The 13,740-nt window shown below is 30.9% G+C and overlaps 1 protein-coding gene across 1 annotated transcript; it reads left to right on the top strand.

The window, feature by feature from the left end:
- The first annotated feature begins 4,112 nt into the window (after positions 1–4,112).
- On the top strand, positions 4,113–4,499 carry LOC131028184 (E3 ubiquitin-protein ligase SIRP1-like). Its single transcript, XM_057958429.2, has one exon. The coding sequence runs from the start codon at positions 4,113–4,115 to the stop codon at positions 4,497–4,499; it is 387 nt and encodes a 128-aa protein (XP_057814412.2).
- The last annotated feature ends 9,241 nt before the right edge of the window (positions 4,500–13,740 follow it).

The raw sequence follows: 13,740 nt of genomic DNA, 5'->3' as shown, positions 1-13,740 counted from the left end.
AAAGATAGGAAGAAAGTACTTGAGTAGGACTTAAATAAAATGGACGTTAATGATTTCATGGTATGGATGTGTTAGGTTATGATATTAGCAATTAGTGGCGTTAAGATACCTTGGGGAAGAGAATGAATGGATATATGTATGTTTTGAGATGATAATGGTTATGATGTTATTTTCGCTTGCATTTATAATGCTATGGATTTTCTTATGGTCATAATGTTGTATTTGTTCATGTAGTTGTTAATCTATGATCTTGAGTGATGATAGTTATTTATTTTGCATTAGTTGATGTTTTAAAAAAAATTTATCTCTATTTGTTAGCTAGATTAATAGTTGTCTCTAGGGTATGTTGGTGGGTATTACAAACATTGGCCAATTTCTTGAAAATTGTGCACTATATTGACGTGAAATTAATTTGATTTGTTTATTATTAGTTTCTAAATTTTCTATACAAAAATCGCAAGAACCTAGTTCTCGGAGCTCAAGACATGATGAAATCTTCTTCAGTACTTTTAAAAAACATGTTGGACTTATCTATGGTAGTCTAAGGCTAGTCACCAATCAAATTTAAACAAATGCAATTGCAACTGTATGCTCAAACAGTTGACATCATGATACTTCTTCTAATAGATTTGTTTGGCTATATGAACACTAATTTAGGATGATTGTCTCACAATGTTATCAACTCTGATTCAATCACTATGAACTGTATTGTTCATTCTCTAATCTTAATGTCACTCCAAACAAATACATAGTTGAACCCACACAATGGCTCAACAATTAACCATGTAACCAAAACACTTGCCTAACATATTTAAAATGCACTCTAATGATTGAATTTCTAAGTATGGTGGCAAACATAAAATGTACATGCAAAGAGTACTATTGTTTAAATATGTTCAAATCTGCCCAACCCATTTACCATATCTACCTCCACATTGATGCTAGAATGTTTCCAAATGCTAGTATTGAAATGGCTCTAAATGTAATACCTCAAAATGATGAGGCTGAGACCATTAATGAAGGGGAGTGCAGAAGTAATTAGGGGGATCCTTCCATAAATTAAGGTGTGAGAATGGTTATGTTTTTAGGAAGCTTTAGGATTTGTGATTTTGGATTCTATAAGTATTTTCATGTTTTGGTAAAAGGGGATTCAGATTATGAAGGATTAGTAGTTGGCTATGTGAATTTAATGTTTTAATGGAATTTTTAATATTTCTTCGACTTTAATTTCAATGGATGCAATGAAAGAGGAAGACGTATCAGACTGTGCCTAAATTGCATTTTTCATTTGTTTTGAATATTTGAAGTGAATGTTGAAATTCTATGTGCAAGAGAGTATTTTACACTATCCATGATTTTAGCTCTTGTAATTTCATTTCTGAGATATGGGTCTTGAGTCATTTGTTGTTACTCTCTTTCATTAGCCTATATTATTATGATTTGAAATTACTCTATGCTATTGTAGTGAAACTCAAATATTAATGAGTGATATTTGAAATTAGTGAAGAAATATGTACTCTTGTTTAGCCTTAAGAGATTCATCTCAGATGAATATTTGAATGTTGCATTATGTGTCAAGTCGTCCTTATATTTTTTCTCTTTCTATCAATGAAGAGATAGTGGTATTATGTGTTCTATTTAAGGAATTCTAGAAGATCCTTACTATTTTGAGTAGATTTATTATGTGACACCCCTTTTCTTATTTGAAAGGTTGCATTCCAAATTTAGATTTCTCTCTAAGCTAAGTTGTCACTAATATTCTAAGGCACTTTGCAAACCTCAAGATGTTTTTAAAACAACTTTTATACATTAAAATATGATGTCCACTCAAAGGTTATTACTAAAGTTATTAATTTTCAAATAAATAGTAATAAAAATAATACTATATAACCTCAAAATCACCCTCTTAACCTCAAACTCAAAAATTGACATTACAAGACTTCATCAATACTCCACATAAACTAGAAATTCAAATTTTATAAAAAAAATAAGATAATTTATTATTTTAATATTTAAATTTATAAATGTAGTTTAATTTTTATTTTATTCAAAATTATTGAATTTGATTACCACTATATACTCTAGGATATAGGAAACATATTAAATTTTTATTTAGGAGCCACTTTCATATTTTACACACCAATATACAACTCCAACAAATCTCCATACCCATGAGAGAGAGAGGGGGATGCAACATGTATTCCATATGATGCCCTTTCTCATAAGGGTATATTTACCATATAGGGTAACATAACACATTGGATTCAAAAAGATTGTGACAAATGTTTGAATTTTAAATTATGAGATAACATATGAGATAAATATATTTTTAGACAACTAAGATTTCTATAAGATTCTTAGGACTAAATAAATAAATAAGATAAGATAGGATATTATATCATAAAAACCACTAAGACTTTTAAAAGATCCTTAATATTTTTAGTAAATTAATTATATGACAGTCCTTTTTCTTATTGGAAAGGTTGCTTTCAAAGTTATGTCTCTTAAACCTTTGCACTCTACTACTTCCCTACTATCTATAGGGCAGGGAGTTAACCCCACCCTACTCTAACCACTACTTTTGGCAGGGGAGATAACTTGATATTGTATGAAATGGGACCCATATCCGCCAATGGGCCCCCCTATTAAAGGGTTTAACATATGCTCAGGTTACCTAGCATAACCTTCCCTCTGGATCAGGATCATCCCCCCACCCCAAGAAATTGTGCATAGTGGGATCCCCGGTTAGGGGGCTATCACTATAGATTTATTCTTGAGGTGTGGGTCCCTTCATTCACCCGGTCAGCAACAAGTGGAAAATAGACCTCTTGGAATTTTAGGGGGGACAACTGGATCTAGTATAACTATTCTTGCTCTAACGATAAACGATAACGGGTTAGAGAGGCCACAATAGAAACTTGTCGCTAATCTTCTAAGACACTTTTTACGCATCTAGATACTTGTAAAAGACTTTCTACACAATAAAATAGGAGCTCCGCTCATCGGTTATTACAATAGGAGTTCAATTTTACATAAATATCAATAAAAACAATTAAGATGTCCAGAAGATTCTTAAGACTAAAAGAATAAATAAAGTAAAATAGGATAGTATCTCATCAAAACAAATAAGGCTTCTAAAAGATCCTTATTTTTTTGAGAAAATTTATTATGTGACACCCCTTTTCTTACTTGAAAGGCTCCCTTCCAAAGTTAGATTTCTCTCTAATTAAACTCATCACTAATCTTCAATGACACTTCTCAAGCTTCTAGGTGTTTCTAAAACACTTTTTAAACATTAATTTATGAGCCCCACTCATAGGTAATTACTATGATAGTTCAAATTTACATAAATAATAATAAAAATAATATTCTATAGCCTCAAAATCACCCTCTTAACTCATATTCCAAAATTGACAATACTTGACTTCATCAATACTCCACATAAACTAGTAACTCATATTTGGAATAGAAAATCAAACAATTTATTATTATTATAATATTAAATTTTTTAATTTAATTTATATTTTATGTTATTTAAAATTACTTTCTTTGATTACTGCTATAGACTTTGTGATATTTTACAAAAATTTAATTTTCATTTAGGGACCATTTTAATATTTCAAACCCTATTTAATTTATAGTTATTAATCTAAATAAATATAAGAGTTCAAATATATTAAAACAAAGGTACTAAAATTTTTGTAATAAACTTCTAAATATTTTTTTTTAATATTTTAAAGAAATATTTAATATTCAACATTAACGATTTCATTCTTCTTTTAAGATTATAATGGAAATTTGAATTTTTAGAGCCTTATATAAACACAATGCTAGTGGTCTACCTCCCACATTGCAAGGCCCAAGAAAAGAAGAAATTATATATATTAAATTAATTTGCACGAGGGTTGAATTTCGACTAAATCTAATAAAAATAAGGTCGTGGTTTTAAAAATTTGTGACATTGAAATTGATGAAAAAGTTGGTAGAGTTAATATATGAGCTTTAGGGTGTATGGAAGCTTACTATATATAGAGGGAGGAGATGTTATGTTCATACACCAAAACTTTTTAAGCCCAATCATCCGTATAATAATAGTAACGAATAGAAGAAATATGGATGTCGAAGCTTTTGTTCGGCAGATAGGAGAAGAGGATGGCGCATATGGGTCATTTGCAAATCATCTGAGTGATCCTAATACCATGGATGCATTCCTTGAAAGACTCCGTAGTGCAGTCAATGAAGTGTTTGATGAAGTCGGATATGTACCTGCAAGAAAGGAGACGATGAAAGAAATCTCATACAAGCATATTAGTGAAGGCTCCATATGTGCAATTTGCCTTGATAATTTTCTGGTGGAGGAACAAGCATGCGAGATGCCTTGTAATGAGAATCATATATTCCATACTAAATGCATTCGCCAATGGTTGGAGCGGCAGAATACTTGTCCTGTCTGCAGAACAGAATTTCCCAAACAAAGCAAAGATAGTGTCGACATTTAGAATATCAATGAAGATCAAAAGCTATTTGTCGCCAAGTCATTTCACTTAGTTTTATTTAGCATGACTAGGGAGTAAAATCTGTTTTAGTTTTTAAGTTTTAGTTTTTTCTAAAATCTGTTTTAGTTGTTTCTTTTTCATCTTTAAGTTTTTAAAACAAGTTTCTAAGTTTTTGGAAGACGTCTAAATAATGAGGCAGACAATTGGTCCGATCTTTGATATTTGATCAAGAAGAATCTGTTTTAGTTTTTTTCTTTATTTTCAAGTTTTTAGGATTTTTTTTGAAGTCTATATAATGAGGCAATCCTAATTTTTTCATTATGAGTTAGTCTGATCTTTGAAAATGCTTCAAGGAGCTATTGTAATATATTGAATCAATAGAACAATAGGGCTTGTAATATGTTGAATAAATAGGATAATTGATCTATATTTTGCGTTTTGACATTTGATGGTGATCCAGAAGCTTGAGTTAATAGGGCAATTAATTTGTGTTTTGCTATTTGATCAAGGAGCTATTGTAATCTCCTGAACAGTAGGGCAATTTAGTTGGGTTTTGTTATTTGATCAAGCAACTCTTCTAATTTCTTAAATCAAGAGGGCAATTTATTTGTGTTTCATATTAAACTCTTGTAATCTCTTGAATCAATAGAACAATTTATTTGCATTTTAATTTTGTGTTTTGATTTTGTGTTTTGATATTTCATAAGAAGCTCATGTAGTCTCCTGATCCATCCATCGCTGAAGAAGAAGGTAGCAATATAGGGTAATATATCTGTTGTTTTAATTTTCTATGAAGAAATCATTAGATCAAGCCATAGCTGAAGAAGAAGGAATCATTAGATCCAGTCACAGTTGAATAAGGTATCAATAAAAAGTGATAAAGACAATTTATCTGTGTTTTGATATTTGATGGTGATCAAGAAGATTTTGAATAAATCATTATATCTAGCAATAGCTAGAGAAGAAGGTAGCAGTACAAACTTACAGGGCAATTTATTTATGCTTTTATAATTTATGGTGATCAAGCAGTTGTTATAATAACTTGAATCAATAGGGCAGTTTATCTATGTTAAATTATTTGATCAAGAATCTCTTATAATCAATAAGGCAACTTATTTGTGTTTCAATTTTGTGTTTTGATATTTCATAAGAAGCTCTTGTAATCTCCTGAAATAGATCCATCCATAGCTAAAGAAGAAGGTAGAAATATAGAATAACTTATTTGTGTTTTATTTTCATGTGAAAAAACACTGAAGAAATCATTAGATCCAACCATAGTTGAAGAAAGAATTATTAGACCCAGCCATAGATGAAGAAGAAGAAATCATTAGATCTAGCCATAGTTGAAGAAGGTAGAAATAAAAAGTAGTAGGGAAATTTATCTATGTTTTGTATTTGAAGAAATCATTAGATCCAGCCGTAGATAAAGAAGAAGGTAGCAATAAAAAGTGATAGGGTAATTTATCTATGTTTCCATATTTGATGGTGATCAAGAAGCTATTGTAATCTCTTGAATCAATGGGGCAATTTATTTGTGTTAAACTATTTGATCAAGAAGCTCTTGTAATCAATAGGGAAATTTATTTGTGTTTTAATTTTTTTTTTTGACATTTCATAATAAGCTCTTGTAATCTCCATTATTTGTGTTTTAATTTTATGTGAAGAAGCACTGAAAATATTAGATCTAGTCATAGCAATCATAGCTGAAGAAGAAGGAATCATTAGACTCAACCATAGTTGAAGAAGGTAGCAATAAAAGGTGGTAGGGAATTTTATTTGTGTTTTGGTATTTGATGGTGATCAAGAGGCTTTTGAAGAAATCATTAAATCCGGCCATAGCTAAAGAAGAAGGTAGCAATAAAAGGTGATAGGGTAAGTTATCTATGTTTTGATATTTGATGCTAATTAAGAAGCTATTGTAATCTCTTGAATCAATAGGTTGTTTTATCTGTGTTTCATTATTTAATCAAGAATCTCTTGTAATCTCTTGAATGAATAGAGAAATTTATGTGTCTTTTGATATGTGATCAAGAAGGTCTTGTAATTTCTTGAATCAACATAGCAATTTATCTATGTTTTGATATTTTGTCAAGAAGTTATTGTAATCTTTTGAACCAATAGAGCAATTTGTTTGTGTTTTAATTATGAGTGAAGAAGCACTAAAGAAATCATTATCAAGGCAATTTATCTATGTTTTGATATTTGATGTTGATCAAAAATCTTTTGTAATATATTTGATGGTTATCAAGAAATAAATGTAATCTCTTGAAACAATAAGGCGATTTATATATGTTATGTTATTTGATATAGGTATTTTAATCGCTTTAATCAATAGGGATATTTATTTGTGTTTTAGTTCTTGGGATATTGAAGTTTTTGAGGGTATCTCATAAAGCCACTAACATCAATTTGTTTGAGAAATTTATATCTGAGACATAGAAAAGGTCACAATGTTTTGTCAAAAAATAATTGAAGCCCTCTATAGAAGGAGAGAAAGTGGTAATAACCACACATAATAGGGGAGACTAATCATGTAATTTTTCCAAGACAAGTTTCTAGAAGTCTTTGAATGTATCTAACACCTCTATATAATGTGAGAATTGTAGTTCATTCATTATCTATTGAATCAGTAGAACAATTTATCCAATTCTGCATTTCTTTTATTTCTTGTATGGATTCTCCATTTGATGCATTTATAATTAACTGAATTTATTACCAAAGTATTGCTTGATGGATTAATTACTGCGGAATATGTTTAAGATAAGCTTTTGAACTCTTTGAATGTATCTAACACCTCTATATGATGTAGCAATTGTAGTTCATTCATTATAAAGAAATTGTTGTAATCTATTAATCAATAGAATAATTTATTTGCATTGCAATTATGTTTCTTTTATTATCAGTGTGGATCCATATTTAATTGACTTTATTACCATAATAATGCTTCCTAATGTTTTGATACAATTAATTTGAAATTTCCAATTATATTGATTACCAAACATCAAGAGGAGAATAATAATTAGAGTGAATCATTATAATGATTACAATGAGTATATGATTTTGTTAACAAGATAGGTAAAATTAGCAATCCATTCCTAAGATGTCTATAAAATATCGCAATCTATTCATAAAGATGTCTGGAATATATAGCCTTCCTAGGTATAGCTTTGAGAAACCTCCACCCATCCAGAAACACCCACCCATTGAATAATAACCCCAATTGGATTATGTAGTCTTCTCTTGTTGTCAACAATCTCCATTTTAAGGGTTCTAATCCTATGTGTTAAAATTTTGTACTCTAGAGAAAAGCAAAATAATGCTATATTTCATATAATTTAGATTTCCTTTCTCTCTTTTGTTTTACAAATTTTTATAAAATTTGAAAATACTAAATACAATTTTAAAATTTTATTTAGAATATATTTTAATAACATGATTATTTTTTTTGTTTTAGTTTACAATGTGATATATTTTAATAACATGATTATATTTAATATTTTTTAAAGTGTTCAATGTATATGGTTTTCAAGTTAATGGTTTTGTTTTCATTCTTAGTTTTTGTTTGATGTTTCTAAGGCAAGGTTGAAATAGATGAGATATAAAAATTAATATAGTCATATATATGTGCAGTTTTAAAACAACATTAGAAAAAATGAAGAAGTTAGAAGGCTGCTTAAGCATCTGGAAGGCAGCCAACCTGGGAAAAAAGACAAGAAAATCAAAGCGCTATGCAGGCTGAAGAAGTGTTGAATGGCGTGGGAAGTAGCTCGAGACAGCAGATAGCTGCATACAAGACCAATGAAAGACTCAGAAATTGGTTTGTATTACATTCTCTTTCAGCTTACCGTGTCTTCTTATTCACTCCAAAAAAAAACCTGCAGTCTTGAAACGAAAAACATATTTCATAATCTTCTTTGTAGATTTCTTATACATATCATTTAATGCTCTTTTGATTTGTTCAGTTTCTTCAGTTTAATAGCAAAAATTATAACTATTGGGTAATCATAATGGAGGTATTGTTTTGTTCACAAGATTACATGTTGGAACTCTTGAAGATAGGAGAGTGGCTGAGAAAATTATAAAAACTTTTCTTAAAAGATTTGAATCTATTGTGGTGGCCACAGAAGAAACAGTTAATCTTTCACAATTTTTAGATGATCAGTTGCATGCATCTCTCATTTCTCATAAGCATAGGATAAGTCGGTCAGCAAATTCAAGGTTGGAGCATGCCTTCAAGACACAAATCTTAATCAACCATGGTAGAAGTAGATAAAGATCAAATTTCAAAGGTAGAAAAAGAAACTCATATAGAAGTGGAAGAACCAAATCATCAAACTCAAGTGAGAACTCAAGTGGAAGAGGAAACCATCAAATGTCAACTCCAAATCAGCCTCAGAACCAAGGGTATGATAATTCTTCAATTTAATATCATCACTACAAGAACTATGAGCATTATTTAAATGAATTTAGCAAGAAACAATATGATTCTAGACAAAAAAAAGTCCAATTTTACCAAAGAAATATGTGAATCGCTTTTTATGTTGCACAAGAAAATGAAAAAGACATGGTTATTACACTGCTATTGTAGCAATCATACGATATGGAACTTAGAACTATTTTCTAGTTTGGATGGAAGTGTAAAATTAGATGTCAGATTTGGGAATGATAACAAAGTTTTAGTTATGGGAAAAGAAAATTTCAACATTCTAACCTAACAAGGGTGGAGATTTTTTACCTCAAATGTGTATTTTTTTCCTAGCTTGAAGCATAAATTCATGAGTATAGAGTAGCTTGTTCAAAAGGGGCATAGAATATTTTTCATAAAAAAACCACACAATTTTAGATAAATTTCCTAGTAACCATCTTATAGCCAAGGTCCTAATGAGAAGCAATAAAATATTTTCCTTAAGGTTTAAACCAAATTTGAAGGTAGAATTTGCTCAAGAACATCCTTCAACAAACTCACGAGAGGAAGAAGAGAAAACTACAACAATCGCCCAAATAATCTTTGATGAAGAAATTAAAGATGAAAATTGCTTATGGAACTTATGAATTGAACACTTAAACATTGGAGGTTCAAACTTATATTATATAAGAAAATAATGGTCAAGGGGTTGCCCTTAATAGAAAAACAAAATAGAATATGTGAAGGTTGTATCTTGGGTAAACAAAATAGGGAATATGAAGGTCTATACGTGCAAAAATGCCAGTGGAGATTGTTCACTCATATTTGTATGGACCAATGGAAATACCTTCAATTACTGGAACCTACTACTTCTTCACATTCAATGATGATTCCACATAAAGGTATCCACAAACAATTTACCACAAGGTATACCCTTCAACAAAATGGTGTGGCTGGCACGAAAAGTGGGACAATCATGGAAATATCAAGGAACATGTTGAAAGCAACACACTTCATAAATGAGTATTGGGTTGAACTTGTAGCATGTACAACATGTATAATGAATAGATGTTTCATCAAAAGCGTCACCAATATAAATTTTGGAAGAAACATGAAGTGGAAGAAAACATAATATTTCTCATATGAGAGTATATATATGTGTGGCATATGTATAAGTCCTAGATGAATAAAGAAGAAAACTAGATAACAAAGGAGAAAAATACATATTTATAGGTTATAGTGATGAATCAAAGGAAAAAAAGATACATAATCCAATAATCAAGAGAGTCATAATCACTAGAGGTGTGCAATCTATAGAAGATGAAGCATGGGATGTAAGTTTGGATAAAACAATCAATATTACAACCAACTTACCATGAGAAGAAAACAAAGATTTTATACCAGTATGTACTCCTCTAAATGTCACTCCTACTACACCCATTCAAGGTTAACAAATTGGTCAAGTGATACTATCCTCAAGCATAAGGGTAGCCCTACGCACTAAATAAAATGCTCCATCAATGTTCAACAAATACCATCTTCAATTGGGACTCTTGGTGTTGGACCATAAAGCTCACATTCCACAAGTTCAAGTGACAGGTCAAAACACACATTAGAAAGCTTACGAAGACCAAAATAATAAGTTTAAGAGAGATTAATGAGAAAAATGAAGATGAAAATAATGCAACTATGACTTCTTTTTTTTTTCTTATATTCACATGTAGATGATCCAATTAATTTTGAAGAAGCAATGAAAGAATAAATTCTAGTAAATGCAATGGATGAGAAAATAGATGCTATTGAAATAATCAAACATGAGAGTTAGGGAGTATTCCATACGAAAAAATATGTGATGATAGTTAAATGATTTTACAAAATAAAATTGCATGTAAATCGTGATGTGCAAAAACATAAGGCAAGGATTGTAGCCAAAGGATATTGACAATTGCCTAGGGTAGACTACAATGAAATTGTTGCGTTGTTGAAATTTCATCTTCTTACACAATATTTTATCTACTTATAATTACTTCTTGTTCACCCATAACCATGAACTAATGCTTATTACTTCATTTTAATGCCTATTTGAGGAATTTTTGTTTAAAGTATTTTTCATTGAATTTCTTACTATATTGTTGAGCTATTGGGACCACATTTGTACAGTCATGTCTCTTAAAAATATGATATTGAATCCTGTTACACTATAGGCTCCATTGGGGTACAATGCTTGTGAATATGTTAGTTTAGCAAAGGTTTGAATAAAGTCAGTCTTACTAACTTAATGACTCAGTTGGAACATAATTCTTGTGAGGAAATCACTTTACAAACATTTTTAATACATGTTAGTGTTGGTGATAAATCGCACCTCCACCATTTCGCTATACTCTTGATAAATGTTTAGTTCTCCTAGGGTTAAATTTGTATTCACCAACAGGTAACAAGTTGAGTTGAAAATCTTAGTTTTTATAGGAGCAACATTATCAAGAGTTTTTATGAAAATTTTTATCTTTTATCTTTTATCTCTATTAACTCTCACAGTTCAACAAAAAGATCACATAAAGAACACACATGAATATATGATAAAAGATACAAAGAGAACATTCATGAATAGACAATGAAAGATACAAATAGAAACTTAGATGAAATTGAAATCATTCAAAGCAAGAGCTGAATGAGAATGAGCTAAATGAATGAAATTGGATGGAACAAAGAAGCTTGGATCACCAACCTAGTGTAGATGTGAATGAGATGAATTTGTAGTTGATAAAGCTATTTTTGGTTCAATGTTTGTAGGTTGGTTTGGCTCCTCTTCATTGATATCAAAAACGGCAATGTAACTGTCATTTTTAACAATTATACCTTTTTTTTTATAAAGGACCCTATATCAAAGAGTTCATTTGAAGGGGCTATTCACTCAAACCCTTTTTTTATTAATAAAAAAATAGGCCAACGAGACCTTCGAATGAACCCACCAAAATAGGGCCATTCATTTCGAAATACTTCTTTTGAGCGAACACAAATATCTCTTCGCTCGAAATATCCCATTCATTTGAAAGGATGTAAAATTTTATTTTTGTCAAATGACAACCTTTTTTTCATCGCTGAAAGTGTAACCCACTATTATGAATTCACCAACCCAAATTGAATGTTGCTTCCATTTTTCAATGCATAATAAATAAAATCACTTGTTAGCACTTTTATGGTAACCCAACTGATGATGATGATAGAATACAAAACTTCTTGCTGAGAAGCACTTTCAAACTGACTGCAAGCGATTCTAGTGGAATTGCATCACAAATTGCAGTAATGTTTTTCTTAACCATTTTCTCACAAAGTGAAACTGGGTTTTCTAAAATTTTGCAGGCAGGTTTCAACTATCCCATTGCATTTCTATGCCAAAAGTTAGAGCTTTTTTATACATGTATTTCTAGATAAAAGGAAAATGGCTTTAGGTGACAGTGGTCATTTTCTAGGAAATCATGAACTAGAATTGCCTATATCTTTGTGTCTTTGTTTCTTTTCATATAGTGCATTTCCCATCTAAAGATCAGAGCCAACATATGCACGGATCTCAAGTGAAAGGCAAATTGGATATAGGTGACAGTGGCTAATTTCTTGAAAATTGTGCACTAGATAGGTGAGAAATTCATTTGGTTTGTTCATAATGATTTTATGAATTCGCTCTCCAAAAATCACAAGAACCCAGTTCTCAGATCTCAAGACATGATGAAACCTTTTTTAGTACTTTTAAAAACATGTTGGGCTTATCTATGGTGGTCTAAGGCCAGTCACCAATCAAATTTCAACAAATACAATTGCAACGGTATGCTCGAACAGTTGACCACATGATACTTCTTCTAATGGCTTTGTTTGGGTATATGAACAATAATTCAGGATGACTGTCTCACAATGTTATCTACCCAGAACCACTATGAACAGTATTGTTTGTTCTCAAATGTTAATGTCACTCCAAACAAATGCATAGTTGAAACCATACAATGGCTCAACAATTAACCACGTAACAAAAACACTTGCCCAACATATTAAAAATGCCCTCTAATTATTGAATTTCTAAGTATTGGTGGCAAACATAAAATATACATGCAAGAAGTACTATTGTTCAAATACGTTCAAATCTGCCCAACCCGTTTACAATATCTACCTCAGCATTGATGCCAAAATGTTTCCAAATGCTAGTATTGAGATGGCTCTAAATGTACTACCTCAAAATATTACTAAATAGTAGTAGACCAGACTAAAACTTACATGGTTGCCTCTTGTTGTGGCTGCCTTAAATATGTGCTATGATGCTCTAAAATAATCTTCAAAATGTTACACCATATGCTGCTTTCTTATCCCCACAATCTCATACAGAAAAAGTTATGAATGGTCACAAGATTTGTGATATGACACACATGCAAAAGACTGCACATCAGCTTCTCCCCCAAACTGAACATGCTGCATGTTCTCATGCAGCGGGTACTCTCATAGAAAATGTGGATCATGCATAACATAGACCACTGAATGCACTTTCTCCCAAAATGGATTTCCTTTGTTTGAATATTTAATGCTTTAAGGCCATGAGTCACTCTTGTAATAAATCTAGTGCAAAAGGGAGCATTTGATGAGATATGGAGACTAGAAGGGCTGCTTGTATTACAAATGAGAGCAAAGCACATGTAAAAGGACATTCTTATTTACTGTCGTCAACGCTTGCTGCTTCAATCTTTTGAAAAAAGTACCCCAAGAATACCTAGCATTGCTCAAATGTTGCCATAGATGTATGCTAAATAAAGAGACCCAAATTATGAGCATCATGTGGATTACAACATGCATTTACTG

This window comes from Cryptomeria japonica, chromosome 1, assembly GCF_030272615.1.
Source record: "Cryptomeria japonica chromosome 1, Sugi_1.0, whole genome shotgun sequence".
Lineage (NCBI taxonomy): Eukaryota > Viridiplantae > Streptophyta > Pinopsida > Cupressales > Cupressaceae > Cryptomeria > Cryptomeria japonica.
Note: the sequence above shows the minus strand (reverse complement) of the source record. Positions and strands in the feature narration are given on the sequence as shown.

Excerpts from the sequence above, each read along its gene's own strand:
- LOC131028184 (XM_057958429.2), top strand. The coding sequence starts at position 4,113 with ATGGATGTCGAAGCTTTTGTTCGGCAGATAGGAGAAGAGGATGGCGCA.